Source organism: Anser brachyrhynchus, assembly GCF_964034855.1.
Source record: "Anser brachyrhynchus genome assembly, chromosome: 9".
NCBI lineage: Eukaryota > Metazoa > Chordata > Aves > Anseriformes > Anatidae > Anser > Anser brachyrhynchus.
In genome coordinates, this window is record NC_137703.1 from 10,641,252 (window position 1) to 10,667,950 (window position 26,699).

At 55.8% G+C, this 26,699-nt stretch overlaps 1 protein-coding gene across 2 annotated transcripts in view; it reads left to right on the top strand.

Annotated features, from left to right (window-relative positions):
• The window catches only part of RUBCN (rubicon autophagy regulator), a 30,144-nt gene continuing 3,445 nt past the window's right edge, over positions 1 to 26,699 (top strand). Inside the window, exons 1-19 of one of the 2 annotated variants that reach the window (XM_080604438.1) lie at positions 1 to 92; positions 7,102 to 7,255; positions 10,128 to 10,211; positions 11,083 to 11,242; positions 12,480 to 12,586; positions 13,006 to 13,146; positions 13,365 to 13,521; positions 13,849 to 14,385; positions 16,370 to 16,465; positions 17,211 to 17,326; positions 17,814 to 18,015; positions 18,397 to 18,498; positions 19,289 to 19,363; positions 22,204 to 22,264; positions 22,905 to 23,037; positions 24,782 to 24,927; positions 25,280 to 25,344; positions 25,840 to 26,078; positions 26,480 to 26,541. In XM_080604438.1, the coding sequence (XP_080460564.1) occupies positions 55 to 92; positions 7,102 to 7,255; positions 10,128 to 10,211; positions 11,083 to 11,242; positions 12,480 to 12,586; positions 13,006 to 13,146; positions 13,365 to 13,521; positions 13,849 to 14,385; positions 16,370 to 16,465; positions 17,211 to 17,326; positions 17,814 to 18,015; positions 18,397 to 18,498; positions 19,289 to 19,363; positions 22,204 to 22,264; positions 22,905 to 23,037; positions 24,782 to 24,927; positions 25,280 to 25,344; positions 25,840 to 26,078; positions 26,480 to 26,541 (2,675 nt within the window). In that variant the 5' untranslated portion in view covers positions 1 to 54. The remainder of the gene's footprint in view (positions 93 to 7,101; positions 7,256 to 10,127; positions 10,212 to 11,082; positions 11,243 to 12,479; positions 12,587 to 13,005; positions 13,147 to 13,364; positions 13,522 to 13,848; positions 14,386 to 16,369; positions 16,466 to 17,210; positions 17,327 to 17,813; positions 18,016 to 18,396; positions 18,499 to 19,288; positions 19,364 to 22,203; positions 22,265 to 22,904; positions 23,038 to 24,781; positions 24,928 to 25,279; positions 25,345 to 25,839; positions 26,079 to 26,479; positions 26,542 to 26,699) is intronic. The other variant, XM_080604439.1, reaches the window with a different exon arrangement.

Consider the following 26,699-nt stretch of genomic DNA (forward strand, 5'->3'; position numbering starts at 1 on the left):
CCCGCCCCCACGTGACGGCGGCGGGGCGGCGGCGGCGGGGTGCGCGCGCCCGGCATGGAGGTCGAACCCCGGGGGGGGCGCGCGGAGAGCAGGTGGGGCCGCGGGGGCGCGCACGGGGGGGGGGGCAGCGAGGGCAGCGGGGATGGGGATGGGGGAGATGGGGGGGGGCGTGCGCGTGCACGCGGGAGGCGCGGCACCGGTGGGAGGTGGAAGGGGGGGGGGCAGCATCCCGCCGGTGCTGGGGTAACGGGTGGCAGCGGGGCAGCGGGCGCCGGTTTTGGGGACGCCGGTGGGGTCCGGGGGGTGTGGGAGCAGGGCGGGCGGGGGACAGCCGGGGATGGGGCTGCGGGTGGGCGGCAGCTGGGTGTGCGGTGGGGACAGGCTGGGGACAGGCTGGGGGTGCATGAGAACACACGGGGACGTGCTGGGGACGCGTGGGGACCCTTGGAGACATGCTGGGGACACATGGGGACATGCTGGGGACACATAGGGACCCATGGGGACCCATGGGGACATGCTGGGGACCCATGGGGACATGCTGGGGACACATAGGGACCCATGGGGACCCATGGGGACATGCTGGGGACCCATGGGGACATGCTGGGGACACATAGGGACCCATGGGGACATGCTGGGGACCCATGGGGACATGCTGGGGACACATAGGGACCCATGGGGACCCATGGGGACATGCTGGGGACCCATGGGGACATGCTGGGGACACATAGGGACCCATGGGGACCCATGGGGACATGCTGGGGACCCATGGGGACATGCTGGGGACACATAGGGACCCATGGGGACATGCTGGGGACCCATGGGGACATGCTGGGGACACATAGGGACCCATGGGGACCCATGGGGACATGCTGGGGACCCATGGGGACATGCTGGGGACACATAGGGACCCATGGGGACATGCTGGGGACCCATGGGGACATGCTGGGGACACATAGGGACCCATGGGGACCCATGGGGACATGCTGGGGACCCATGGGGACATGCTGGGGACACATAGGGACCCATGGGGACATGCTGGGGACCCATGGGGACATGCTGGGGACACATAGGGACCCATGGGGACCCATGGGGACATGCTGGGGACCCATGGGGACATGCTGGGGACACATAGGGACCCATGGGGACATATGGAGACCCGTGGGGACATGCTGGGGACCCATGGGGACATGCTGGGGACACATGGGGACACGCTGTGCGGTAGCAGCACCGCAGGAGACAGCAGGGGTGTGTATCTGTGGGCGCGCTGCCTGGCCATGCCGAGCACCCATGGGCGAGAGGGCTGCGTGGCGGCGGTGCAGGCACACGTGCCCTAGGTGCCCGATGTCCCCGTCCCTGTCCCCGTCCCTGTCGCCCACCGTAGCGGAGGCAGCCGCTGCGCTGCCAGCGCTCGGTGAGGGACCATCCTGCCTCGTCCCCGTGCTGCATCTCTGGCGTCCACAGCTCGCTGGGTTTGGGGTTTGGGTTGTGTCCCACCGCCCACTCCGGACATTTCAACTCAGTCCCCAGCTCCTCACCGTCTCTGGCCGCGAGGCCTGGTGGCTGCACGTGGCTGGCGGCTCCTGCGCCCTGAGCCTGGCAGGTGACAGCGGCGGCACTGCGGCAGCTCCGTCCGCGTGATCCGGGCTTGTGCTTTGGGCACGGTTTTTTTGGTTTGCGTTTAAGCGGGTGACAGAGCTCGTTCCCTGGAGGCGTTTCGGTGGTAGGCGCTATTCGCTTCAGGTGTTCGCAGGGCTTGGTTTCGGGCTCCGGTTTTGCAGTGGTGTCCAGAAAGGCAGAATGGATGTCGGATGGAAAAGGGGCCGGGGAGGAGGGAACGGCTGAAACCCGATACAAGAGAGGCATTCCTTATCTGACAGGCTCAGCTAGCCGCTGGGTGCCTGTTCACGGTACCAGCTGTGAAAATGTGACCGGTGCTGCCATGCTTTGCACGGTTCGAGCCATTCTCCCTCTCTGAGCTAAGGTGTCAGACCCAGCACATTCAGAAAGATAGACGGAATTGGCTACGTTCACTTCGTTTATATTTCCAGAATCATCTTAGCCTGTTTTTTGGCCCTTATAAGTGCAGGCCCTGCTCTGCCGAACCACGTCGCTGTGTGACGGGTAGGGCTGATGTGGTGCCACGTTCGCTGGGGGAAAGAAGAGGGCATCGTCCCCTCTGGTGCACGTGGAGGTGTCCGTCTGTCCTCCTGGCTGTGTGATTTCGCACCGGGGAGGATTTTGGCATGGGCCTTGCATTGTCCTTTTTGCAAACGGTGCAGCATCCTACTTCCCAGCGAGGTGCCGTTCCACGGCAGATTGTGGCCGCGACTCATAGCAAGAGGACGGGGCCGCCGGACCGGACACGGATCATGGGAAATGCAGAAGCAAAAGTTAACTTCGCTGGACTCCTTCCTTTTGCAAGGACAGGAGAGGAAAACGAGGCTCTCGTGCTTGCTTTGGCAGCCTGGCCTCCTCAAGAGCAGGGCAGCGCCGGGGGAGAGGCTGAAAACGCCTGTGAAGCCCCTGTGCTTCCCTCGTTCCCTGTGGGGAGCTGCAGGTGGGGGCTGCACTCTCTGGGGGACCTTTCTGTGGCTGTGCCCCTGTTTTAATAACTGCAGGCTTCCAGTCCTGCTGCAAGCAGCCCTGCACGTGGGTTTCCAGCCAGCCCGCCTGGGCTCCGTGGGGCTGAGCCGCTGGGCTGAAGGAGCTCTGGGGCTTCCTTTGGCTCGTGAGCTGCTCCCCGCCGCTGCAGCTGAGCTGCGCGAAGCCTGCGTTTCTTTTAATTCCTCTTTCCCAGAAGCGCCAAGCCTGGCGGAGGAGCAGGCAGCAAAGCACAAGGAAATTTGCTGCTCGTTGTCTAGGAAACCTGTGGACGGGTGGATTCAGAGCTGCCTGTGATGGATTCAGAGCTGCCTGTGATGGATTCAGAGCTGCCTGTGATGGATTCGGAGCTGCCTGTGCGCAGCAGCAGGGCACCGGCACCTTGAAATCCGCAGGAGGAGCAGCCAGAGCAGGAACGTCCCTGGGGATGTGGCAGAAGTCCCTCTGTGGTTACCCCCAAACGACCTCGGTATCCTCAGCCCGATCTCTTTAGCGTGCTAAGAAGGATCAAGCGATGCCTCCAGGCAGAGAACAGTGCTGGGGCAGCAATTGCTCCCCTGCAGAGCATGGGAAGGCGTACGGCACGTGCTGCGTAAGCTCCATTTTTTTGGATATTGGTTACCTCGGTGATTTTTCTTATTTTTTTTTTATTTTTTAATGAAGTTCACCTGACTCAGCAGCGTGGTTCCCTGCGTCTGTTCTGAGTCACCTCTGCTGATCTGGCCCAGAGGTTGTTCCTACTCTTGCTAGCGTGGAAGGACTGAGGAAGCCTCGGGAGAACAAGCAGAATTTCCCGCAGAATTTCCCCATCGTTTCTGTCAGCTGAGGTTCTGGCACTGAGCGATTTCCAGCTCCAAGGTTGTCTTCGGTCTTTTATTACTCCAATGCAAAACTTTCGTTTGTATTTCGAACAGTTCCTGCCCACAGGTTGGTGTGTCTGTGTCTGGAACAGAGTCGGTATTGGCAAGGCAAGGAGAAATCCCAGACGGGGTTTGTGGGGCTGGTGGTTAAGTTGGTGGCTGAATCAGAGGGCGTCTGTAAGGAGGGAGCGAGATGTGCCTGGGGTCTCGCTGGCACTGCGCGGGCAGCTCTCACATAATGACCGATTCCTTTTCAACATATGAAGCGTGTTCCTTAGGAAAAGGCCCCAGACCGTGCCCCCCCTCTCAAGGCAGCGTTGTCTGTTTCCCTGCGCAGAGCCGTATGCCGTAAACCCTCCAGACTCTAACCCCACTTGGCGCAGCCGCACCCGAGCCATGGTTTCCCTGAGGAAATGCTGCTGCTCCCATCGAGCTCGAGCTGCTGCTTTCTGTGCGGCTCCGCTGAAGCTGGAGCACATCCAGAGTCTCACCCGGGTAACGTAAATCACAGCGCGTTAGAGAACATCCCTGGCTGCACAGGGCTGAGCTTCCCTGAGCGAAGAGAGAAGGTTGTGGGTCAGGTATCGAGCAAACCCCGTCCTGCCAAGGCTTCTTTCTCCCCAGCCCGGTGTTTGGGAAGCCGGGAGCTGCAGCAGGATGCAGCAAGGAGCTGTGCAAACGCACCCAGCTGGCGTGGAGGGGGGGAAGCAGCCCGTGGGAGGGCACGGAAGGAGCAGCACGTCTGGTTCTCGCAGGGGAAGGTCTGCTCGTGTACTGTGACCTCCCTTGGGTGTGTTGCTCCCTTTGCCCTTCCTGTAAGCAGGGGTATTTTCATGATATGATTTGAGTTGTCCTTACCCCCGTGTCAGGGTGTGTTAGGTTTTTTTTTTTTTTTTTTGAATTAGAGTTTTCTTTATTTGGTGAGAAAGAAGCAGATTTCTTAGTAGCGCTCTGAACATCTGCAGAAATAGGGAACTGGAGGGCAGCTGGCACCCGGTCGTTTTCCATCCCTCCGGGCAGCCCAGACTCAATGAGAGGGGAGCAAATCCTGCCACTAATTAAGGGTTAACCCAAAAGTCCAGTCAAAACTGTCTGTGGCCGGCTGTGCCGTGCTTCCTTGCCATCTACCTGCAGCCAGGTGTGTGGGTCTGAATTGCTCTGGGCTTGTGTCACCGCCTGCTTTTCAGCACGCAGCGCGCTCCGGCCCAGGAGCAGCTGCGGTTTGGGTGTGGGTAAGGTCCTGCACATCCAACCTGCGAAATGCTTTTGAATCATTCGGGTCAAGAAGCCCCGTCCCCTGGGAGTCTGTGTGTTGATTCAGAGATTTAATTCACTTTTGGCAGCTTCTGAATCATCTCCGTGGAGGTGCTTCGATTGTGCTGATTGTTTCCTGCATGCTTCTGAGTTCAGTGGCGGAGGCAGTTATTAGCAGTTATTAGCAGTTTTAGCAGTTTATTTTGTTTAAAGATTAATTTGTATTAGAGGAGCTGTGATTCCCGTTTGCTGGATCCCGATTTTCCTGCCTCTGGGGGAGCACTGCTCACCCTGCAGCGTGCGCTGCCCCCCGTCGCTGTGCGCACTGCAAGCTTTTTATAGCACAAAGCAGCGAGGAGGGACTTCTCCTGACTCATGGACTTGGAAGCTGAGCAGCGTGGCTGAGCTTTCACTTGCATTTCCTAACTCTGAGTGTCAGAAATACTTCGGGGAGGAGCTGCTGGAGCTCTCCTGTCCGGTGGCTGCTCTCTGACCTGGGGCCGGTGCTGCTGCTCCGTGCACCCCTGGCAGGAGGGCAGGGCTTGAAAAGCCTCTCAGTTCAGATGGATGGCTTGGGAGAGCTGCCCTCTGAGGTTTTTCGGTCTCATCAGGTCACATCTCCTTCAGGAGGTTGCTTTTGATTTAGATCCGTGCTTTATACATTCTCTCCTGAGATAAACCCGTTTGCTGGTACTCCTGGGATTAAACTCTGAACATTTGACTGATCCTACAGCAGCTGCTGTTTTCCAGGCACAAGCCAGCATAAGCATGGGCAGCTGGAGGCAAACACGGCTCTGTTGTTGAATTTTTCTGGACATCTACTAACATTCAGTAAGCCCGTTTTAGGATGGGGTTAGGAGCGCTAGGGATCGACTGCAGCATCGTTGTACAGCTCTAGGAATTTCTGCAGTGTGGCTTTCGCAGCCCCGGCACGGGGCTGCCTCTGCCCTGGGCGGTGGTGGAGGTATCAGACTGTGTGTGAACAGGTTCCTTCTGCCACCCTTACGATGTGTTGCGACTTCCTTACGAACGGCAGCTCGGCTGCAGAGCTGCTGCTCTGTCTCTGTGACAAGTGCCGAGCTGTGCTGGCAGGATGGACGGGCCGCCTCGTGATCTGAGCTTGGGCAAACACCGAAAGTGGCGGCTTTCCCTAGGGAGACCTGGTAAAGGGACTGGGTAGCTTGAAGTAGATCCAATATTTCATTATCGGCTTGTTCACTTAATCAGTTTTGCAATAACAAACAAGTCTCAAAATGAGAATATTGGCGAGAAGAGCTTCTTTTCAAGGAACAGGGTTATATTGCTTGTTAGCGTCCTTCTCTGCACCGCGAGAAGCGTGCGGCCCATACTTTAACCCACAAGGATGAAAACGAAAGCAGGTTTTCCTTTTTTTTTTTTTGTTTACTTTGGCAATCTGGTTTATTTTGGGCAGGGAGAGGGATTAACAGCTGAAACACTGGGGCTTGTTCTTGCAGTGTAAAGGTTAAACTTTCATTCCAGGCTGTTATCTCCAATGCTTTTGTTAAAATCCTGCAGAGGCACATTTTTTTTTGACAGTTGCACACCCAAATATACCTTGCAACATTCCTGTTGCACGCCTCGCAACATTCCTATTGCTTCTGAGAGGGCGGCTCCTGTCTGAATACATCTTTTTGGCAGCTGGCAACACTGTCAAAAAGCTGGAATGGAGAAGGCCAGACATCCACCGTCCAAAATTTCCTTCCCCAAAACTGCTTTTGCACAGGCAAGGCACGGTACCCCTCTGTGCTGTCGCTGCTGATGTCCATCTCCCACATCCCTGAATCGAGCGACCAAAGTGCTTGTGTGCACGTGAGCAGGTCCCAACTGTTCCCTACGAGGAGCCGAACGCTTCCTCGTCCTTCCCAAGCTCTTGATGCTTTGCACGTTGCTCGGGAGCGCTGGTATCTGCGAGCACAGGAGCAGCGCAGGCAGTGCCTGCTGGATTTGGCGTATGCTCGCAGGTGCTGTGCTTCTGTCCGCTGCTACTCAGCGGTCTGTGATGGAGCAGGTGAGTAAGGCGAGCGGGACAGTGGCAGGGACGATGTCCTCCCTCGTTGGTGTCCCACACGCAGCCAGCAGCGTGGTGCGGGCACCGTCGGTCTGTGCTCTGGCTGTCTCCGGGGGCTGTATTGGTGGTGGCTGCCAGTCATATGTGCATCATTACTGTAGGGCCTCTGGTCCACAAACCGTGTGCTGGAGACCACAGGGCTAGACTACAGAGAGGTGGGAAGTCCTGAAGCTGTTTTCCGGACTACCAAAGGTTTCAGTCTGACCAGAGTCTCCGTGTGGGGAGCGCGTCCTGCTCTGAAGCTCCTCTTGCCATATATCTGCTGCTCGTTAGGCAACCCGCTGTGTTCCTCTGCAGGAAGGAGCACTGGAAGCTGCTGGGCAACCTGAAGACCACAGTGGAAGGGTTGGTGTCCACCAGCAACCCCAACGTCTGGTCTAAGTATGGCGGCTTGGAGCGGCTCTGCAGAGACATGCACAGCATCCTTTACCACGGGCTCATCCACGACAAGGTAGGTGTCTGCCCTGCCAGCCCCGCTGCCCTCCTGCTGCAGCTTTGGTGGCAGTCACAGCCTGCATCACGAGCACCGTGGTTGTCAGAGGGGCCTGTGCCTCTGTTCTTTCCATCTCATGCACTTCTGACACGTTTTTATTAAGCATCCGTGCCCTCTGTGAGGAGAGGCCTCTTCTTTCTCCCCGCTGCAGCCTGTAGCGAAGCGATAAAGCTGAATTTGCCATGAGTCAGCCTCCAGCCGTGTGTACTTGGACAACTCCCCAGTGAGGTCTGGCAAGAGGAGCCTTGTATCTTGACTGTTTCTGGTTAGCTGTGTTAGTGATAGGGGCTGGCAGCCGGAGCCGCAGCCGCGCTCGGCGTGAGTGAGGCCTCCTTCCAGGCTCTCGCCGTTCCGTGCAGTTGCTCATCCAGCCCTCCCCATCTCCCTGACCGCCAGGAAGACTTTCTCTTTCCCACTCTGGACAGCAGTTGTGTGCAGAGGCCTGAGGATCTCCCCTTCAGCTTGCAGTTACCGCTGCAGTTATTTCACAAGGGAGAGTTACAGCAAGCCTGCAGGGCATGCCTCGGGCAGGCGTCCCACCGGCCAGCTCCGCAGCTGCAGAGGTGCAGAGAAGCCCAGGGAAAGCTTGTGCAGCTGGGCTCGGGTGGTGCCACTGATTCAGGCAGTGCTGCATCCGAGCTGATAAACCTCCAGGAGCTGGCAGATCATCCCAGCACAGGGCTGGGATTTCGCTCCCTGGATTTAGGAGCTGCAGACAGCACTTGCTCGAGGTGATGCTCTGTGCCATTAGTCCCCAGCGGTGTGGGCCTGTGACCTCCTTTGGGACTTGAGCAAAGAGAGAAGTTACCCTTTATATGTGAGGAATACAGTGCTCATTTCTGATACGTGTGCTATTAATAGACTTCAGGAAGTGAAATTTAAATGATTTCCACTCATCCGTGTATTGGTAACAGTTCATGCCACAGCTTGAGGAAACAGACACCTGCAAAGTAGGACAGCACAGTACCTTTCTTGATGCTACACACAAAGGCAGTTCTCGCTTAGAAATGCTCCTTCATTTTTGTGTGTGTGTGACACCACTCCATCTATAATAGCTGCAAAGGAAGGCCCATGAAAATACAGCTTCCTAGCTGGAGTTTTCTCATATTTGCTCCAGAGAAACTTCCTTTTACTTATTTATTTTTGTATCAGCTTTTTTCTATGACTAGGAGTAAAAAAAATAAAATAAAAAAATCCATATGTACACGTTAAGAGAACTAGGATAAGAGGTTTTTAAACTTTTGAGTGAATTTTGTTAATTTGTCCAGAAAACCCCAGTTGAATATAAAGGGCTAAAATTTCTGTGTTAGTGCTCTAGTTTTAAAAATAACAACAACAGAAAAATAACCCCCTCAAACAAATAAACCACAAAACAGAACCAATTCGTCTGACACTTGTGAAAGAGGAAGTAGAGATGGAGGAAAAAAACAGCATTTTTTTGAAGAGAGACATTCTGGGGCTGCATTTGCACCCGATAAAGTGATGAGGAAAACAGCAGCTCTTCTGCAGTTGCTTTTTAGCTGGAAGAATAAGAAAGAAAAAATAACTCAGTGTCTGAATAAAGTCAAGGCAAACAGCAAATTGCTGATGGAAACGCAATGCCAGAGCATGCTGCTTCAAATTTCTTACCCGTGGTGCTCAGCCGTGCCGGTGTCCTTGTTGGTGGCTGGTGTTATAGGACCCCGATTGTTGCAGGTTTCGCTGGGATGTGTTTCTTGCTGCCCACTGCATCCCCTCGCTGAAGCCTGGCCCTTTTTGTGGGACTGAGCTGCCAGCACCCTCCTCCAGGTCCTGCTCTGGCAGAAGGTGACCAGTGACACGGGAGCTCGGCCAGCCCTGAGCTGGGCAGACCGCCATAGGCAGAGAGGGGTGCGTACATGACACGGTGATGCACAGAGTGACCGGGAGGACGCGGGCAGAGGGCTGAGGCACTGGACATGCTTTGCTATAGGTGCAGCTCGCACCCGAGGTCACCCTTCTCCTGCCCCTGTGCTCCTGCCCGGCGGTGGTGGTGCTGGCTCTGCTCCCTGGTCTGCTGGTGAACTGCTGATGGCCTTTAGTGTCCTTCTTCCACTGAGGTGGGGGGAACCTTTCAATGCCACGTCTCTTCCCGGTCTTAGGATCTGTCCTGTCTCCATGGTGTGGTGGGCTGGGATCTTACCTGCTGGAGGAGAAGCAGCGGAGGGGACCTGCTGTCTTCCTACTTGTGGGCTGAACGCGGTGGGGAGGTCACTGTGGGAGCAGACTGTGCATTAGTCAGCTTATGTACATCAAGTCAGTGTTTTGTGGCTTGATCCCTTTCCCAATTTTATGTCTATAAGACTGTGCTAGACTTCTTACTCATTCTTTTTCCCCTTCTGCAAAGCAACTTTGCTCTTCCTATCTTTTCTAGCTCCAGGCCCACCTTGTTAGCGCTGGGGGCTGATGATAGCGTGTGGTTAATGGGAAATGTTGTCACTTAACTGGGGCTGACACCGTGCTGTGTGTGCTCCTGCTTTGCATTTAAAGAGCGCTCAAGCAGAGCTGGAGGGCTTTGTGGTCAGAGCAGCTCTCCGTCCCCAAACCTCTAAGCAGGAGGCTGGTGGGAACAGGCTGTAGGATCCGTCCTGTCATGTTCTAGGTTGAATGCCCTCTCTTAGCTGTCCGACTCTCTTATTTTGTATTTGCTGGGAGGGAGTTCATCGCCCGTCCCCTGTCAGTGCCTGCTCAGGCCTGCGGCAGCTCTGCTGGAGGTGTCTGGTGTCCAGCTTCCCCAGTCCGAGCCTGCCGCACTGGCTGGCCTTGCGGTGGGACTTGTGTGGTGGGCCCTAACCGAGCCTCTCCCGGGCAGGTGTGCTGCAGGCAGAAGGATTACTGGCAGTTTGTGAAAGACATTCGCCGGCTGAGCCCCAACTCTGCTCATCACCTGGAGAAGGTGAGTTCTGGGGGTACTTTTGTGTACCCAGCGGGCGGGGAGAGAGCAGCCGGGCTGCGGGCCTCCCTGCTGGGTTCGCCTTGCCTTGGCCTGCTGCGGGTGAAAAAGGGACAAACCAGCCACGTGGTTGTGTGCAAGCCACATCCCAGGAACTCAGCATGATTTAGGCTGAGACAATCGGGTCCTTATTTCTCACAGGCCAGACTCCAGCTCCTCTGGGTTGGGTACCACTGGCGTCACCAAGGGAACCGGCACAGGCAGTGCTTCTGTGCATACAAGAGCGATTGATGCATTGGTACGAATCTCCAGAGGCTTTGGCTGTCTCATTTCTGGGTTGCGTCTCAGCCCTGACCGTTCATTTGGTTCTTCCCTGCCTGGCTTGTGCTGTCTGCTGACACACGGGGATGCTCTCAGCCCGTGGCTGCCCTGTGCCTTGATGGGTACCGTGCTGCCCTCCAGTGCGGGCACAGACGTGTGAGCGGGGCCTGCTCTGGGGCAGTGAGGATGGACGCGTCAGTTAATGTGTCAGCAAGAACATGACCGTCACCGCAGGAAAGCAATTAGATTTGGGAGTGTGGGGTCCCTCCGGGTCAGGGGTGGGAGAACATGCCATTGAAATTCATATTGCTGGTGGCTGTCGGGAGGACTTTGGTCGCTCCTGCTGGCTGACCTTTGAAGTGTTGTTCCTCTCCGGTGCTTCTGTCTCCCTGTGCTCCCTCGGTTGGTAGCTGGGAAGCTGCTAGGATGTGACCGTGTTCCCGCAGACAGTGCCTGGCGCTGGAAAGCTGCTGCTCTCAGGGGCCAAAGCTGTGAGGAGGAACGATCCCTGCTCCTCTTCTTGCCTTAACTTGTGCCTGGCATTTGTTTCCAGTTCATCAGCCTGCACGAGAACGGCCAGCCCGGCCCAGACGGCCGCAGCGACCAAGCTATCGCCAAGCTGTGGCTGCAGCACAGCCTGCAGTTCCACTGCCTCTCGGCGCAGCTCAGACCTCTCCTGAGGAACAGGCAGTACATAAGGAAATTCTACGCAGGTAAATAAAAATGGGCCTTTTTCATCTTCCCGTGAAAATATCACGCGTGAGTGAAGGGGACAGCAGAAAAGGTGGTTTGCAGCTGGGCAATCTGTGCTGTCAGGCAAAGTGGGTGACTTGCGTGCTGTGTCCATGCTGTAAGCACAGCCCGGATGCATGTGGGAAGAGCTGAGCTCAGGCTTTCTGCAGCAAGCTTGTCTGGAGCACGCTTGGTCCTGCCTGTGCCTGGGCCCTCCCTGCTGCCCAAGCGGGAGCTTGAGCCTGTGTGAACATGCTGGACATCCTCATCTTTCTCTTGCAGCAGCTTTTTTGCATGCGCTCAAAGGTTTCTGCTGGAAGTAGTGAATTGGTCTGGTCTTAATCCTATGTCCAGGCTTGCACCAGAAGCCTTGGAGAAATGCGTTTTCATTAGAAAGAAATAAAATGGGCATAGAAAGTCAGTTTTGAATCTGTTTCAAAAATACTCTGGGTTGTTTTCTGCCCTGGAAGCTTTCTAATCATCAGAGGTCAGAGCTTCATCTCTTTGTTATGTGGAAACACAGCTGTGTTTCTACTACTTTATAGGTGAAAATTGAAGCCCTTTGTGCAGCTTCACAGATGTTAAGAATTTTTTGTGAAAACTTGAGATTTTGTCGAAAAGTAAAAATCAGTAGCAAGGACAAAGATTACCTATATTGATCTGGGACAGGATCTTTCTTTAATTCTGCATTTTAGAGTAGTTAAGAGGGAAGTTTTTCAATGGCTCCTCTTTAACTAAAACAAAACCTCAACCCAAATATAATAATTTGAAATGTGAGCCTTTTGGCTTAGGTTTAGGCTGGGTCTGGCAGAATCTTGGTTCCTCCTCTGGTGGTAGAGAGCCTGGTCCAGCAAGAGGTTTTTCCTAGAACTGCTGGGTGTTTTCTCCAGTAGATTGGTGAGTTTTCTGACAGCCTCACTGGCCTCCAAGCATTATTCCTGTTTAATCCATTCGCAGTGGAGTGAGGAGCCTGGTTCTGACCCCCTTTGGTAAGAGAAGCTTTCCTTCTTGAGGCCCTTGCCCAGGAGCATGGGATCCTCCTTGTCTCTCTTGGGCTGGCTGTGGTTGTCCTACAGGGTGAAGTGCAGGCAGCAAACCCCTCCGTGAAGGCTCAGGCTTTGCCTCTCAGACCGCTGCAAGAGCATCCTGCTCCTCCTGCTGCCTTCGTTCTGGGGGTGGTAAGGAGAAAGCCCCCTGACAGCAGTTCTCTCCCCGCAGACACTGCCTTCCTGCTCAGTGACGCCCACGTCACGGCCATGCTGCAGTGCCTGGAGGCTGTCGAGCAGAACAACCCCAGGCTGCTGGCTCAGATTGACACGTCCATGGTGAGCTGAGGCCCCCAGCTTTTACATCTGGCCTTCCCTAAATGCTGTCCGGCTGTGGCTGCTCGTACAATGTCTCATTCAGAGAGCCGTTGGACAAGGGCCTGGACTTGGAAATAGCAAAAGGAGAGGGGATTGGGGTAGGGGGGAGATGTCTGTAGTGAGGCACCTTGGTTCTGGATGGCACTGAGAATCTGAGGCCCTGATAGCAGGAAACAGTTCCTTTAAAATGCCTCTAAAGTCCTGAAAGTCCCAGGCTTCAGAGTCAGCCATCCTCAGAGGAGATGCCACCGACCCCATGCAGCCCCGTGCCAGCTGCCCTCTCCCCAGAGGAGGGGAACAGCGGCTGCTTTCTTTGCACAGAGCTTCCCAGAGGAGGATAATTAATGACACTTCGTTAAATGGGGGCTGTGTTCTTTCAGCTGGCCGGCACGTCACTGCCATCCCTGTGCGGGTCAGGTCCCTCTGCCGGGACAAGAGATACACGTGACTGTGACGCTGAAGGACACCAGAGCCGCTTGCCTGGGGCGCTGGGCTGCCTGGATCATCTTGCTGAGAGCCTGGTAATTTTCAGACGGGGCGGGGGGGGGGGGGGCGGGGGGGCTTTTTGTTTAGCTGTGAATAAAGAGCTGCTTCCCTTTGCTGCAGGGTGTTTTATCCCACCCTGCAGACCCTGCTGCTCCAGGGCAGGTGCTTGTGCAGGCGCTGCACGTTCAGTCGCTGCTCCTTTGACACGTAGCCCCATAAGTGCTGGTTTATTAATGATGCCACCTCTTTCCAGCTCACCAGGAGGGGTGAAGGTCCGTCTCCGGTGACAAAGAGCCAGAGCCTGACTGCCCTCCCCGGGTCCCCGTACGCCCCGTCTGCGGGCTGCGTGCAGCAGCGCCACTGCGGGTCCTTCTCCAGCCTGCCCCATCCAGCCTCGTCTGGCCTCCCAGGTAACCAGGGGGGGCTGGAAGGCCACTCGAGCCCCTTGCTCACTCGGTGTCTGCCTGTAGAGCACACGCTTTGGGCTGGGTCATCTCAGATGACAAAATGCAGGTCCAAGCAGAGCTGCAGTGAAGCTGCAGCTGGGACAATGGTTTGCCTTCTTTGTGCTTTACGTTAGATTTGTTGTGTGAGGAGAAGTCTGCCTGTGTTGGCGTGGAGATCCCTTGCCTTTGCCCAGGGTGGGTGGGCATGCCTGTTTGAAGCCACGTGCTTAGTGCCGTAGGGTGGTCTGCTTGTGCCAGGGTGTGTGATGTCCCCTTCCTGCCCCCGTTCAGACAGGAGACCAGCGAGCTCCTCCGTCTGCTCCAGCACCAGCCAACCCCAGGAACACTGCCCGGCCACCCGGTCCTCCTCCTTCAGTGAGGGCAGGACCTCCCTGGAGCAGCCCAGCTCCCGCGTCCCCTCACCCAAAGACCCCTTCTCTCCGGCCAGCGAGATGAGTTCCAGCACCACCAGCCAGAGCGAGGACACTTGGACGGGGAGCCAGGACGATGCGCAGAGCGACGCGAACGATGGGCCAGAGTACCTGGCCATCGGGAACTTGGGGCGCCGGGGCCGGGCCTGCAGCAGCGCCAGCACCAGCAGCAACAAGAGCAGCAGCTCCAACCTCTTCTCCTCCAGCAGCTCCCAGAAGCTGGACTCGGTCTCCTCCCTGGGGGAGCAGGGGGCGAGCGGAGGTGGGAGCTGGGGCCTGGGCCTGTTGCGCCGGTCCAGCTTCTCGGAGGGGCAGTCGTCAGCTCCGCAGGGCATCCTCAAGAAGAGCCACGTGCGTTCACACTCTGACACCAACGTGGCCTCGGGGAAATTGCACGGTAATGGGGCTACTTTTTGGGGTGCACAGGGTGGCTTTGGGGTGTGGGCACAGATGTGGGACCACAGCCGGGTGGGAGTCACCGGTACCGGGATGTTGACTGCCTCTTTGACTCCACGTGTCAGATGAGTGAGGGGAGCAGTGGGCAAGCAGTTTGGAAATTTGTTTTTTTTGCCTTTTCCTGCTCCACAGTGGAGCAATGGGATGACATCTTGTGTCCCAGAATGCCCAGGGCCGGTCTGGTTTTGGTGTTGGCAGCTCCCTGGTGGCCTTCACTGGAGGGCTAGAAAACACCAGCCATGCTGTGCCGTTATCTGTCCTGCTTTTCCCCTCTGGCCTTGTCCACCTGGGCCACGGCAGGGCATTGGGCTGAGGCCTGGGCTTCTTGTCATCGTGCTGGTAACGTGCTGGGCCTTCCTTGGATGGGTAAATACATGGTGGGAGGAGTGGGGTGTGAAGGGACAACCAGTCTGAGAGTCTGTCCCGCTGGTGCTGCCTTCATGGGAGAAACACAGATCCTTGCTGAGTGGTAACCAGTCTGTCTCTGTTTTCTCTCCCTTACTGCTGCCCTCTTCCTCCTCTGTCTGTCCAGGAGGCCTCAGGGATATCACCATTATAATAGAAGATCCAGTGGCAGGTTTGGGAGCCAGAATAAGCCCTTCATTAGTGATCATTGCATTACATTCAGGATTTCCATCATCCCATTAATGTCCATTTAGAAAACAACAAAAAAATTCTTTGTTCCCTGACTGCCAGGTGGTGCTTTGAAGGGTGCCTCAGGTTTGTGCATGTGACCTGACGGAAGATCCCAGCTTGTTTTTTTGGCAGCAGTAGACCAGGCCGTGGCTGGCACCCAGCTCTCCTGCATGGTGTTTGGAAGGGCTGTCCCTGACCCGCTTCCCCTGCCCTCTCCTCCACCTCCTGCTGCTCTGGGAACCAGCGACTGAGGGCTGGTAGCTAGGAAGGTGTGGGTTTGAACACCCTATTTTTCATGGAAGGGGTCTGCAGTACAGGGGCGGTTTGATGCTGGCAGAGTTCAGCTGCATCCCAGCTAGCCCTGTTTGCACCAGGAGCTGGGCCTCCTGGGTGCTGCCCCACAATGGGCACGGAGAGGGGCTGGTCCCTCAAACAGAGTAGCGGCTCTAAAAAACGGGCTGTTTTGCATCCATTGATCAGTGGTGGCACTGGGTTTCCTAGCTCAGGGTGCTGAGATGTCCGTGGCTGGAAAGGCTCCTTTCTGGAGCCCCTTCTGGAGGTTTTCTTACCTTCCCTCAGTCCTCCAGTCAGCCAGGTCGGCTGCTCTCTGGGGCTGTTGCTCTCCAGGGAGCACTGCTGGTTGTTTGTCCCCGATGAGGCCAGCTCCTGGCGGTCCCCACCGGCTCCGCCTGGCAGCGGGTGGCCCTGCAGTGCATGCGTGGGCAGGTCACCTTGAGCACTGCGGTCCTGACTTTGGGGTTGTCTGCGGGGAGCCCTGGCTTTTCCTAGCCAAGTGAGAGCATGTCCTTCAGATGCCTCCTTCCACCTTTGCCCAGGTTGCCTTTCAGGGCTGCAAACCCCACTGATTCCTTGGTTGCTCGGGGTCCCCTTGTCTCATGGCCCAGCCGTGTGGGGTCATTCTTCCTTGGAGATGCTCCAGGAGGAAGAAGGGGCTGGCAGAGGCACTTGCTGGAGGCTGTTGCATTCCCTATATCTGCTAGGAGATAAAGAGGGGAAGGCTCAGGACTCGACTGATTCATTGCTCTCACAAGCTTATCTCCTTTCCCCTTCCTCCTCTCCTGCCTGAAATGCCCCTCTAGTTTTGTCCCCTCTTGGGCTTGGCCTCAGGCATGGCACAGAGCAGGCTAGCCAAGCAGAGGATTTCCCTCCTTGATTCCCATCCATTTGTGTCCACCCATGTGATGCTGAGCTCCTTCCACTTCACACTGAGATCCGGTCTGGGCTCCTCTGGGATACTGATGTGTGCCTGGTGTTGTCTTCCCCTGCAGAGTCCCATGGTGACACGGGCAGAGGCAGAGGGGCAGTGTCTGGTTCCACCCAGAGCAGCGAGCTGAGCACACCCAGCTCCCTCTACATGGAGTATGGTGAGTACAGCGAGCCTGAGTCAGGACGTTTGCTCCTGGTCATGCACCGTAGTGCACTTTTGGCATGGGTGTGTACCCTCTCTGCTGCCTACGGTATGCTGAGGTGTCTATTATTCATATTGTTTTGTTATTTGGGGTATCCCTCATCTTCCGTTTCATCCTGAATAACAAACGTTGGTTACCTGGAGGCTGCCAGGAGTGCTTTCCCGGCTGTTGTCTTAGCAGCTCTGCCCAGGACGTGTAGGGATAGTGACTGAATGCGTGTGCAGTGCTGGTGCCCTAGGGCTGCCTGAGATCAGGGTCTCCTTGTGCTCCAGGGCACCTGGCCCCTGCCCTGAAGACGTTTGCAGACATGTCGGTCATTGCTCCAAAATCATTGCTGCCTTCTGGCTGAGAGCCACAGAGAAGCACGAGAGCATCTGGTAGCAGCCAGAAGAGTCAAGAGGCTTCAGGGCTTTCAGTGAGCTCCTGCCCCTTCATGTTTAGGGTGGGATGTTCAGGAGGACTGGGCGATTTTAGGATGCCTGCTGTCACGTTTTGTCTTGTCATCTTAATGGCACTTTGTTGGTCGCTGTTATCCGTTAGGATGAAGCAGAGATCTGATCCGATCTGTAGGGTGGGACAGGCCAGCTGTTGGCCACGAGGGCTAGCCAGTGTGTTGGTGCAGAGCGTGGGCTGTTACCCAGTGCTTTGAGCAGTGGGTTTCCAGGTCCTTCCCTCATATGTTTGTCTCTTGCTCTTCTAGACTCTGGCCAGTACCTGAGCTCAGGGGAAGGGATGTTCAGAAGACCCTCGGAAGGGCAGTCCCTCATCAGCTACCTCTCTGAGCAGGACTTCGGCAGCTGCGCAGACCTGGAGAAGGTGAGGGAGGCAGCAGCAGCCTGTGTGCTCAGGAGAAAGGATTTTGGTGCAGGTTCAGTGATACTTCCCTCTGTGGGGGAGAGAATCCCATAGTATTTCCTGCTGTAGAGCTGTGCACAGAACTTCCATGGTGAGTTGCACATCGTTGTCTGGCCACCAGGATCTGCCCGTCCAGCATGTACGCAGTAGCTCTGCAACATGCTGGGGCTCCTCAGGGACATGTGCTGACTCCCCAGAGTGAATGTGTTGCACGTCTCTTTGTAGGATTCCCCTTGTGTTTTGCAAGTATTCTGGTGCCCAAGAAGGCTTTAATTTTTAGGTCATCACAGGACAGTAAGGTTTCATAGGGCCAGGAGGACATAAGGTCTTTCTGCCACCTTCCATGAATATTAAACTCTTTCCTGTCATAGGGAGGGAACCACATTTTACCAAGGCTTCCTAATTTCCCTGTGGTACAGCTTTGAATGGTTTTGCTTTTGCCTCACAGGAGAATGCCCACTTCAGCATCTCAGAGTCACTGATCGCTGCCATCGAGCTGATGAAATGCAACATGATGAGCCGGCAGCTGGAGGAGGAGGAGGAAGACAGCGACAAGGAGATCCAGGAGCTTAAACAAAAGATTCGCATTAGGCGCCAGCAGATCCGTACCAAGCACCTGTTCCCTGCCTGCCAGGAGCTGGGCTCAGACAGTGGGTGATGTTTTTGTGGCTCATCAGCGGGTGGGATGTGGGATTTCTGTCCGTTGCCTGTTCTTGCAGCATCCTGCCTTCCTGCCCGTTGATGGGAAACAATCCTATTGCTAATAGGGTGCTGCAGAGATCTGTGAAACTCTGCTTCTGTTGAAGATCGTGATGGGGCTGGTACCATACATTTGTAACTCTTGTGCCCTGGTGACACTGAATTAAGGAATGTGATTTCATTTTGAGCCCATAACCCATTTTCCATCCTTGACGTCTGTCCTTCCCTACCCTGTCCACATCTGGCTATTGAGATCTCCCTTAGCTGTCAGTGACCCATGCAGACTGCTTCCACTGATGGCCTGGCTGTGTTGCCTTTTCTTTGCCTCCCAGGCCTTGTGGCGACAGACAGCGAGTCCCAGTTCAGCTCCCGTGGCTCCATGCGCCTGTCTGATTCTGGCTCTGCAGAGGATGTGGAAGAGTACGAGATACAAGGTGAGAGGGAACGGCTGCGTTAGCTTCTCACGTAGAGCCAGGCTTCTCCTGGGTGTGATTGCGTTGAGGTCGGTCACACCGAGAAGAGCATGTCCCTCTGGCCTTCAGGATGGCTTTTCCCAAACAAACGGCTGAATGCTGAGCATGAGTTTCCCTCATGTGGTGGCATGACTTTCTTTCAAAATTCTCTGTAATCCTTTCGCATTCAGTGCCTCTAGCTGGTACGTGGTTTCCGTTTCACTTGCCAGAGCAGCTGTCAGAGCTAGAGAGATGGCAGAGCTGCTGCCCTGCTCTCCTCCTGCCCAGGCAGAAGGGGCCATGCTTTTGCCCACTTGTCTTTTGGGTGGGAGCAGCCGACCGCTGGTCACATCCTGGCCATACCTGTGGTCTCTGGCCCTGGCAGCTGGGACAGCTGAGCTTATTGCATGCAGGAGACCGGCCTGGGCTCCTGGGCATCCCCTTTGTTCAAAACCTCGTTCATCCTCCGGGGTGGATGACTCATTTCTCAGCAGTACCTCCATCACGCTGACTTTAGAGGTGCGATGAGAGACAATGGAGCAATCCAGTCTCCAGCTATGAACTTCTCAATCTTCTCGTCTCTGCTGACAACAAAACCCTCGTTTCAGTCCCCGAGGGCTAGATTTTGGGCTCGGTTTTGAAGTCCACGGAGGGGTGTGTGAGTTCGGTTCTGGGCTTCTCTCCTGCAAGTGCTGCTCTTGTGTTATGCCCTTTCCCTTTGGCCTGGCCAAAGCACTGAAGTGAACTGTTTTGTCATCACCGTGTTATGCAGATGGTAACGATGGATCTAACCTGATTCAAATGTCCAAGAACGGCCTCTCAGTGTCAATGGCTTCCTTGTTCTCAGGTAGTACCCCGCAGTGCTCCCTTGCGGCACGCGTGCGTGTGTGTGCAAGGTGTGTGCGTGTGTGTGCCTCGCACGTGCACACTTCTCGGTGTGTCCCCTCGGGGTATTACAGGGGGCGCAGAGGCCTCAGTCTCTGTACAGGCTCCTGAGGTGTTCAGTTCATGCTGCATCAGCAGGTCAGCTTCAGACCAGGCACAAAATCACCGAAATTTACTTCCAGATCCCATCTCAAGCCGCTAGTGAGGATGTTTCAGCTGTTCTCCCTTGCTGCTCTGTGTGTGTAAACCAGATCCTTGTGATCTGTGATCCGCCTGCTTTGGGAACCGTGACACAGTAGCATCCAAGTGTCAGCAAGGAAATCCGTGGAAGGGTGATGCTTTGTGGGGGAGCAGAGAGGAAGCAGAGGAGCTCTGCCAGGGGCACCATCCCGCAGGGTGTTTTGCCTTGCAGTGGTTTGTATACACAAGACGTGCCTCCTGTGGTGAACGCTTGTCTTGTCTGGCGTGTGGCTCAGGAGAAGGCAAAGGCACAGCTTTGTAGCTGCTGGGCTGGGTGAGAGCACAGCCCTCTACACTGTGGGACCAGGTCTCCATCCCAGAAATCCTGTTCCCCTCCAACATTATGGCTTGGGATGGAGCTGCCCTGCAGCTCCCCGTCTGCTGAAGATGAGACGTGTGAGACAGGGAAGGAGCCAGGAAGGAAGAAACCTCGCTCTCAAAATGACCCTGCTGTCAGCTTGTGGCCATGAGGCAGAGCTAGGACAGGACCAAAGCACTCTGAAGCTGTTGGTGCCTTGGGGGAGAGTTATCCTGCTTGACCCTGCGGAGCTGGCATGCCGTAACTCCGATTCAATCCGTGGCCAACCCTTCCCTTCCTGCCCAGAGTTGACTCAGGGAAGAATCCTTCCACAAAGAAGGGAGAAGCAGTGAGAGCAGCCAGGGCACAGGCGTTTTATTCACATTGGAGGCCCTGGACGCTGGGATCACGTGCAGCCAGGTCTTGCTTTCCTGCTGCTGATCTCTGCTGTCGGGCATTTGGCACCAGCACGCTGCTCTTGCCAGAGGTGCTGATGCTCAGAGCTTCCTGGCAGCTCTGCTGTACCCAGAGTTTACAGCGCCCGTGGGTGCAGCGCAGGGTGGCTCCTCCTGGCCTGAAGCTGGCACCTGGGGGCTGCAGTGACTTCCCTGGGTTTGGGTGCTGTTCTCCAACATCCTGGCGACTGTCCCACGTGGTGAAAGCGTTGGCAGTAGAGGCGTTTTGGGCAAGTAACTGGAGATCTCTTCGGAGTGTCTGCAGTTAAGGCTGGGGAAGGAGTGGTGGCAGGATCCCAGCTCTAGCCCCTGAGGCAGCCTAGGGCCAAATCTGGCTCCCTCTGCCATCCCTGAGATGATGCCAGTGCCTGAACTGGGCTCTGCCCCAAATCTCCCGGTACTGCTTGGCCCATACTATGCTGTGTGTGCTCCACTGTTCGCTTGAGCTCGTCATAGCCTAGGACCATGCAAAGCCTTCCTGCACAGAGCTGAAGGCACCAGAGCATGGTAGACTTGTCTGTCCGGTGTTGCACGTGGTCAGGAGGCTACGTTTGCCTGAATTCCCTCTTTTCTGCTCTAGAAGTCTGCTCGCATGATGTAGATACGTGGGTTCCTTAGCATTAGGATGCTTTCATGTTGGTTTCTAGCAGTGGATGTCGAACACGGACTGTTATGGGGCTGTGCTGACCTCTGCTAGCTCAAGTCTGTAAATTTAGTGGAAGGACTGTGAAGGCTTGCCCTGGGCTCTTCGCACATCTTTCCATTTCTGAAGCCAGGAGCACTCAAAGGCAGGGTCACTTGCTCCCGCAGAGCACTCTGCTCTAATCCTTCGGAAATCCTTGCTCCCCTTCCTGCCAGGGCAGCCCCGTTCTTTGTAGGGGAGCTGACGGCTCGGCGCGCTGGCTCTGCCACTGCAGGGCGAGCGTGGCCAGGAGCGGACAAGCTCTGCGTGGGTCTGTGTCACCGACCTGCTCGGGGTGCAAGAGCAGAGTGACCTTCTGCCCTCCAGATGAATTCTTTGTCAGGGTTTAACAGAGAAACCTGCTGGAGTGAAAGAAAGCAATGAGTGATGAAGGTAGCTCTCAGGTACCACTGTGGTACCCATTCTGGCACCGAGGAGGGACGTGGGGCAGCCCAGGGCTGTTGGGGAGCTGATGGAGGGCTGGAGGGAGCCGGACCCTGCAGCATCCCGAACCTTGTCTTGGACTTCGGCCTTCCAAGGAAGGGCGTGATGGCTCTGTGGCCTCCACAGCTGCAGGGGCCAGCTCTCTGCATGGATGCTGACCTGTCTCTTGTGTGCAGGGCTCAGGCTGCCATCCCCTGTGGTGCAGCAGCTGGCAAGCTGTGTCGTGGCCACAGTCTTACCTTACAGGTTGTGGTTAAGTAGAGAGGAGGGTTCTGCATCCCACTGCTAACGCCCTGCAGCACCCGTACTGCTTAGAGAGCTACTAAACCTTGTAGCTAACCCTGCTGTCATGCCCTCCTAGCTCCAGCTGTGTGTGCACAACGTTTCAGGCCACATAACCGCTAGGACTTGGTGTGCGACTTGCACCAGCAACCACTTGTCACCCCCAAATCCCCGGCCGACTGTGTTTTTGCATCATCCCACCGCATCCTTGCCTTGTAATGCCACCAGGTGACGGATTAGACTGCACCTCTCCTTGCTGCTCCGTGTTACTGGTAGAAGTTGGTGCTGTAGTTTATGTGCTTTTAGACAGCTTGATGAGTTTTAAAGTGAAGCTTTCGTTTGGAGTGAGTGCATCCTCCAGCCCTGCCCGGTCTGCTTCACCGTGTTTGTTTGTGATTCAGATGCAGACATCAAGAGGAATCCAGACTGCAGCAGGAAGCCCTTTCTCTCCTCGGAGTCCATGTACGTATTCGAGTTGTGGTGAGACGTCTCGGTACTCAATTCCCCTTCCCGTCCAGCTCTGCTCTTCCAAGTGCATCAGCTGCCATTTTGCACTGGAGCAGACATGTCTTTCTCCCTTCCTCGCTGTATTTATTTAGCAGTGGGGCACAGCTGGGTCCTAGTCTTGAGTTTGAGAAGCAGCCCCTGGGACGATCAGGGTCGTTCACATGCTGTGTGGGCACGAGGTAATATGTGTATTGGTGTCTGGAGAGATCCCCGTACCTCCTGGTAGTAGGAGGCTGGGGAGAGGACCTGGCATGGCCTGGAGCACCCAGACTGGCTCCTGGCTTGCAGCTACCTCTGAGCTTCCCCTGCCTTCCCCTCTCTCAGCCAGGACAGCCTGTTAGACTATGTGGTGCTGCCCGTTTCACATCAGCCCTCTTTTTGCTGTGTTATTAGCCAGCTTTGCTTGGGGGCAGCTGCAAAGACAAAAATAAATCACGTATATCAACTTCAAGCCCGTGTAGAGGTGCAGAAATAAGGTACCAGGGTTTGAGGGAGCATTTTCAGCTTGAGCTGAGAATGGGATCAGAGGACGGGGGTATGTGAGGAGGGCACAGCATTGAGACCCCTGGCACTAACCCCTTCCTTCGTTGACCAGATCCCACTCCTTCAGCAATTCGAACTCGGCAGAAGCCGTTGCCATGGGCTTGCTGAAGCAGTTTGAGGGCATGCAGCTGCCGGCTGCCTCCGAACTGGAATGGCTCGTCCCTGAGCACGACGCTCCACAGAAGGTAAGGGTGTGCGTGTGTGTGTGTACAGGAAGGTGGCAGAATGGCCAGGGTGGCTCCGCCAAGGCACGTGGGGATGCCGGGACAGGAGCAAGGAAGCGCTCAAGTACAGTGATTGGAGAAGCATACAAGCAAAGCTCCCACTGCTCTGTGGAAATCCCCAGTCACTGATTATTTGATTGCTTTTCTGTGAACCCCTGGCCTTGTGCCCACTGCCTCGGGCCTTTGCTAGCCCTGGCAATCCCTTTGTGAGGAGGGAAGGATGGGTTTTGTCCAGGCTGTGCCGCTTGCTGTGCAGTGCCTTGCCTAGCAGCCAGGAGGAGAGAGGAAGCAATGTGGGACCAGCAGCAGCTTACGGGTGGGAGCTGTGCGGGGCAGAGCTGGGGCAGCGGCACAGCCTGCACGGCTGCTCACCGGTTGCTCTCGCTGAGCACCTTGATAGCTTATTTGCTGTTGGTTTTCAGGGCCTGAGACGGTCTCTAAAAAAGTTCTTTAGGCGTCCCGGCTGGTATAAGAAAAGGCAGCTTTCCAAAAAGCTCCTGCTGGTACGTTGGGAGTGGACGGTGTGCCCAGAGGGAGCATGCATGGGCCATAGCGTGCACTAACTGCTCAACCCAGCAGTGCTCAGCTGGGTTAACACCTTCCACATCTTCCCCTCAGGCGTGGAGGGTGGTTTGGAGGCAGGACTGAGTGTAGACAGCACCTAATACCAGTTCCTCTCCTCTGCTGAGAGTGGCTGTGGAAGCAAAAGGGAGGTTTGCCAGAGCTGGTGCAAACCTCCAGGGCAGCTCGGAGTGCTCCCAGGGCCCCGTGTGTCATCCCTGATGCCCCTGCCAGTGACAGCAGGCTTGTCTGGTGCCTCTCTCACACCACATACAATATGTTAAATGGTCCCTCTATTGAGGCACCAGTGTGGAAATGAGTTGTCAGCGTGCCGTGAGGTCTGCCAGGGTCTCCTGGAGGCACCAGGGAGAAGAGCTGAGAGCTGAAGAACTCCTGAAGGAGCAGGAGGCATCTCCAGCAGTGCTGTGGAAGTGGCTTCTTCTCTGCCACCTGCAGCATGTTCTCTTGGGGTGTTTTGCTGCCACGTCCTCCTGGGCAGCTGTGCGTCGGCCTTTTCCTACTAATGTCTGCAGAGAATAACACTGGCATCTTGGTGGGTTTGCCTGTCTTGTTCTCAGCCCTCCTCCGTGTGGCTTCCTCCCAGAGGCTGCTGTGTCTGGTCTCCCCAAAATGCAGGTTGCTCTTCAATGTGTGCTGTCCTGGGGATCTGAGGGACTTGGGCTCATTTCTGTTCTAGCTCAGCATCCTCTGCCCTGTGCCAGCTCTCTGCCAGGCTCTTCTGCTTGCCCATGACCTACCCATGCCCTGAAGGGCTGAAGGATCACACCCCGGTGAGCTGGGAGAAGTGCTCTGCTTGGGAAGCATGAGAAGACTTGTCCAGTAGAGATCAGGGAAGAGTGAAAATGTGTGGAAAAAAAAACAGAAAAGAAAAAAAAAACAGAAAAAAAAACCAGAAAAGACCCCGCATGCAAATGGGAGTGGCAGAGCCACTGGAGCCTCGTACAGCAGAGTGCTCGGATTCCTGAGGAAATCCCTTCTCCAGCCCCTCCGGAGCAGCAGGGCTGGGCAATGGTGCCAGGCAGTTTTTCAGGGGGCTGCACTTGTGGGTTCCTGGCAAGCCAGACAAGTGTTTTGCCTTTTTGGTGCCAGGCAGGGATCTGACCCTCTTGCTTGCCTCTCCCAGCTCCTGCCCATCCCCGACTCTCTGCCCATCTCTCCCGACGATGGAGAGCACGCCGACATCTACAAGCTGAGGATTCGGGTGCGCGGAAACCTGGAGTGGGCCCCCCCACGACCGCAGATCATCTTCAACATTCACCCAGCCCCAACGTAAGGACCCGTGTGGCATTGGGCTCTCCGGTACCTGCCCTTTCCCCCTTTCCCAGCAATGCCAAGGTGGATTTTCTGCCCTTCCTGCTCTGGTGGCGGGGCTTCTCTGCTCTCAGCCTGGTAAATCCGCGTTGGTCATCTCCAGCAGCTGGTGCTGTGCGATGGAGCTGGTGCCTGTGGATGCTGCCTTTGGTGTGCACCAGGGCTTTTCCCCTCTCCTTAGCTGTTGTCCACACTTAGGTGGCAATAAATATGGATGTCCCTGCCACGGAGAGCTGGGACAGTGCCCCTCCTCTTGTGCCAGGTGCCATCAGGGCTGGATTCATGCATGTCATCTTTTGTCTCTGGGCAGGAGGAAGGTGGCTGTGGCCAAGCAGAATTACCGCTGCGCGGGCTGTGGCATCCGGACTGATCCTGGTGAGTGCTGGGACCCTGACCCATAGCTGGAAAGCAGGGAATAGCCTGTGAATGAGTGGGAAGGAGGATACAGTGAGGGTGGGTCGTGGCAGAGCTCAGCATGAGGTCATTGGGAAAACGGCACACTCTTCCTCATTTCTCAGGTTCTACAGAGTCTGTGTCCACAAGTTCGGGTCACAGTTTTCATGCGTCTCCCTAAAGCTCCCAGCAGGTTCTGCTGTGGGTACAGCTGCTGAGCTCTTTGCTTAGCAGTCCTTCCTGAATGCCTAGGCAGGTGTGGCCACATGGGACTGATGGGCACAGGGTGGTCCCAAAGGCTTCCGCAGTCCGTAGGGAGCGTGCAGACTCCAGTGTTGAGTAGCTGGGGGCTGCAGGAGGTGGCAGCAGGCAGAACGCCCTGCTTGTTGGGAACGTTGAGCAGCGCCGGGAGTCTGAAACATGGCTGGGCAGAGCCTGCACATCATCCGACCTCCCTGTCTTCCTGGGCTGGGGCAGATTACATCAAGCGGATGCGGTACTGTGAGTACCTGGGGAAGTATTTCTGCCAGTGCTGCCACGAGAACGCCCAGACGGTCATCCCCAGCCGCATCCTGCGCAAGTGGGACTTCAGCAAGTACTACGTGAGCAACTTCTCCAAAGACCTGCTGAGCAAGATCTGGAGCGACCCACTCTTCAACGTGCAGGATATCAATCCTGCCCTGTACAGGAAAGTGAAGTCTCTCAACCAAGTGTGGGTAAGCCCCTTCCCGTGCCTCTCTGCGTGGGGTTTGGGTGGGATGGGTGGCTGCCAGTTGCAAAAACGTGCTGGAGCGGCTGGGGAAAAGCGGATACGTCAGGTTTTGAAGCTTAAAACCTCAGCGCTGCGGGTTTCCGTTCACATCTCGTTTCCTGTACAGTAACGTAGAGCGGGAAGGAATTTCTGCGTGGTGTTCAGCTAGGTCTTGGTGCTTTATTTCCTGGAGCACGTGCTGACTGGTTGTGCTTGCCTTATTCAGCGTGGTGTAAGCGTCTCAATACCTGGGAAACTGCAGCTGAGGAGCAGCAGGCATTTCACTGGTGCAGGAAACGGGGCAGACGTGTTTAGCTAAGGACTGTGATCTGTTTACTGATTCTTGTGTCCCGCCTTCCTCTCCAGATGCTGCGAATCCAGCTTTTCCACATGAAGAACATGTTTAAGACCTGCCGGCTAGCTAAAGAGTGAGTCCTGCGGTGTGAGGCTAAGCTGTTCGCTGTCTTGTGTCTGTCCCATGGCAATTTTCAAAGGGCGTCTGTGCAGACTGGGGATAAAGGGAGGCTTGCAAAGTCTGTCCTGATATCTGTGTGACCTCTGAGCTTGTTCCTGTCTCTTACCTCTA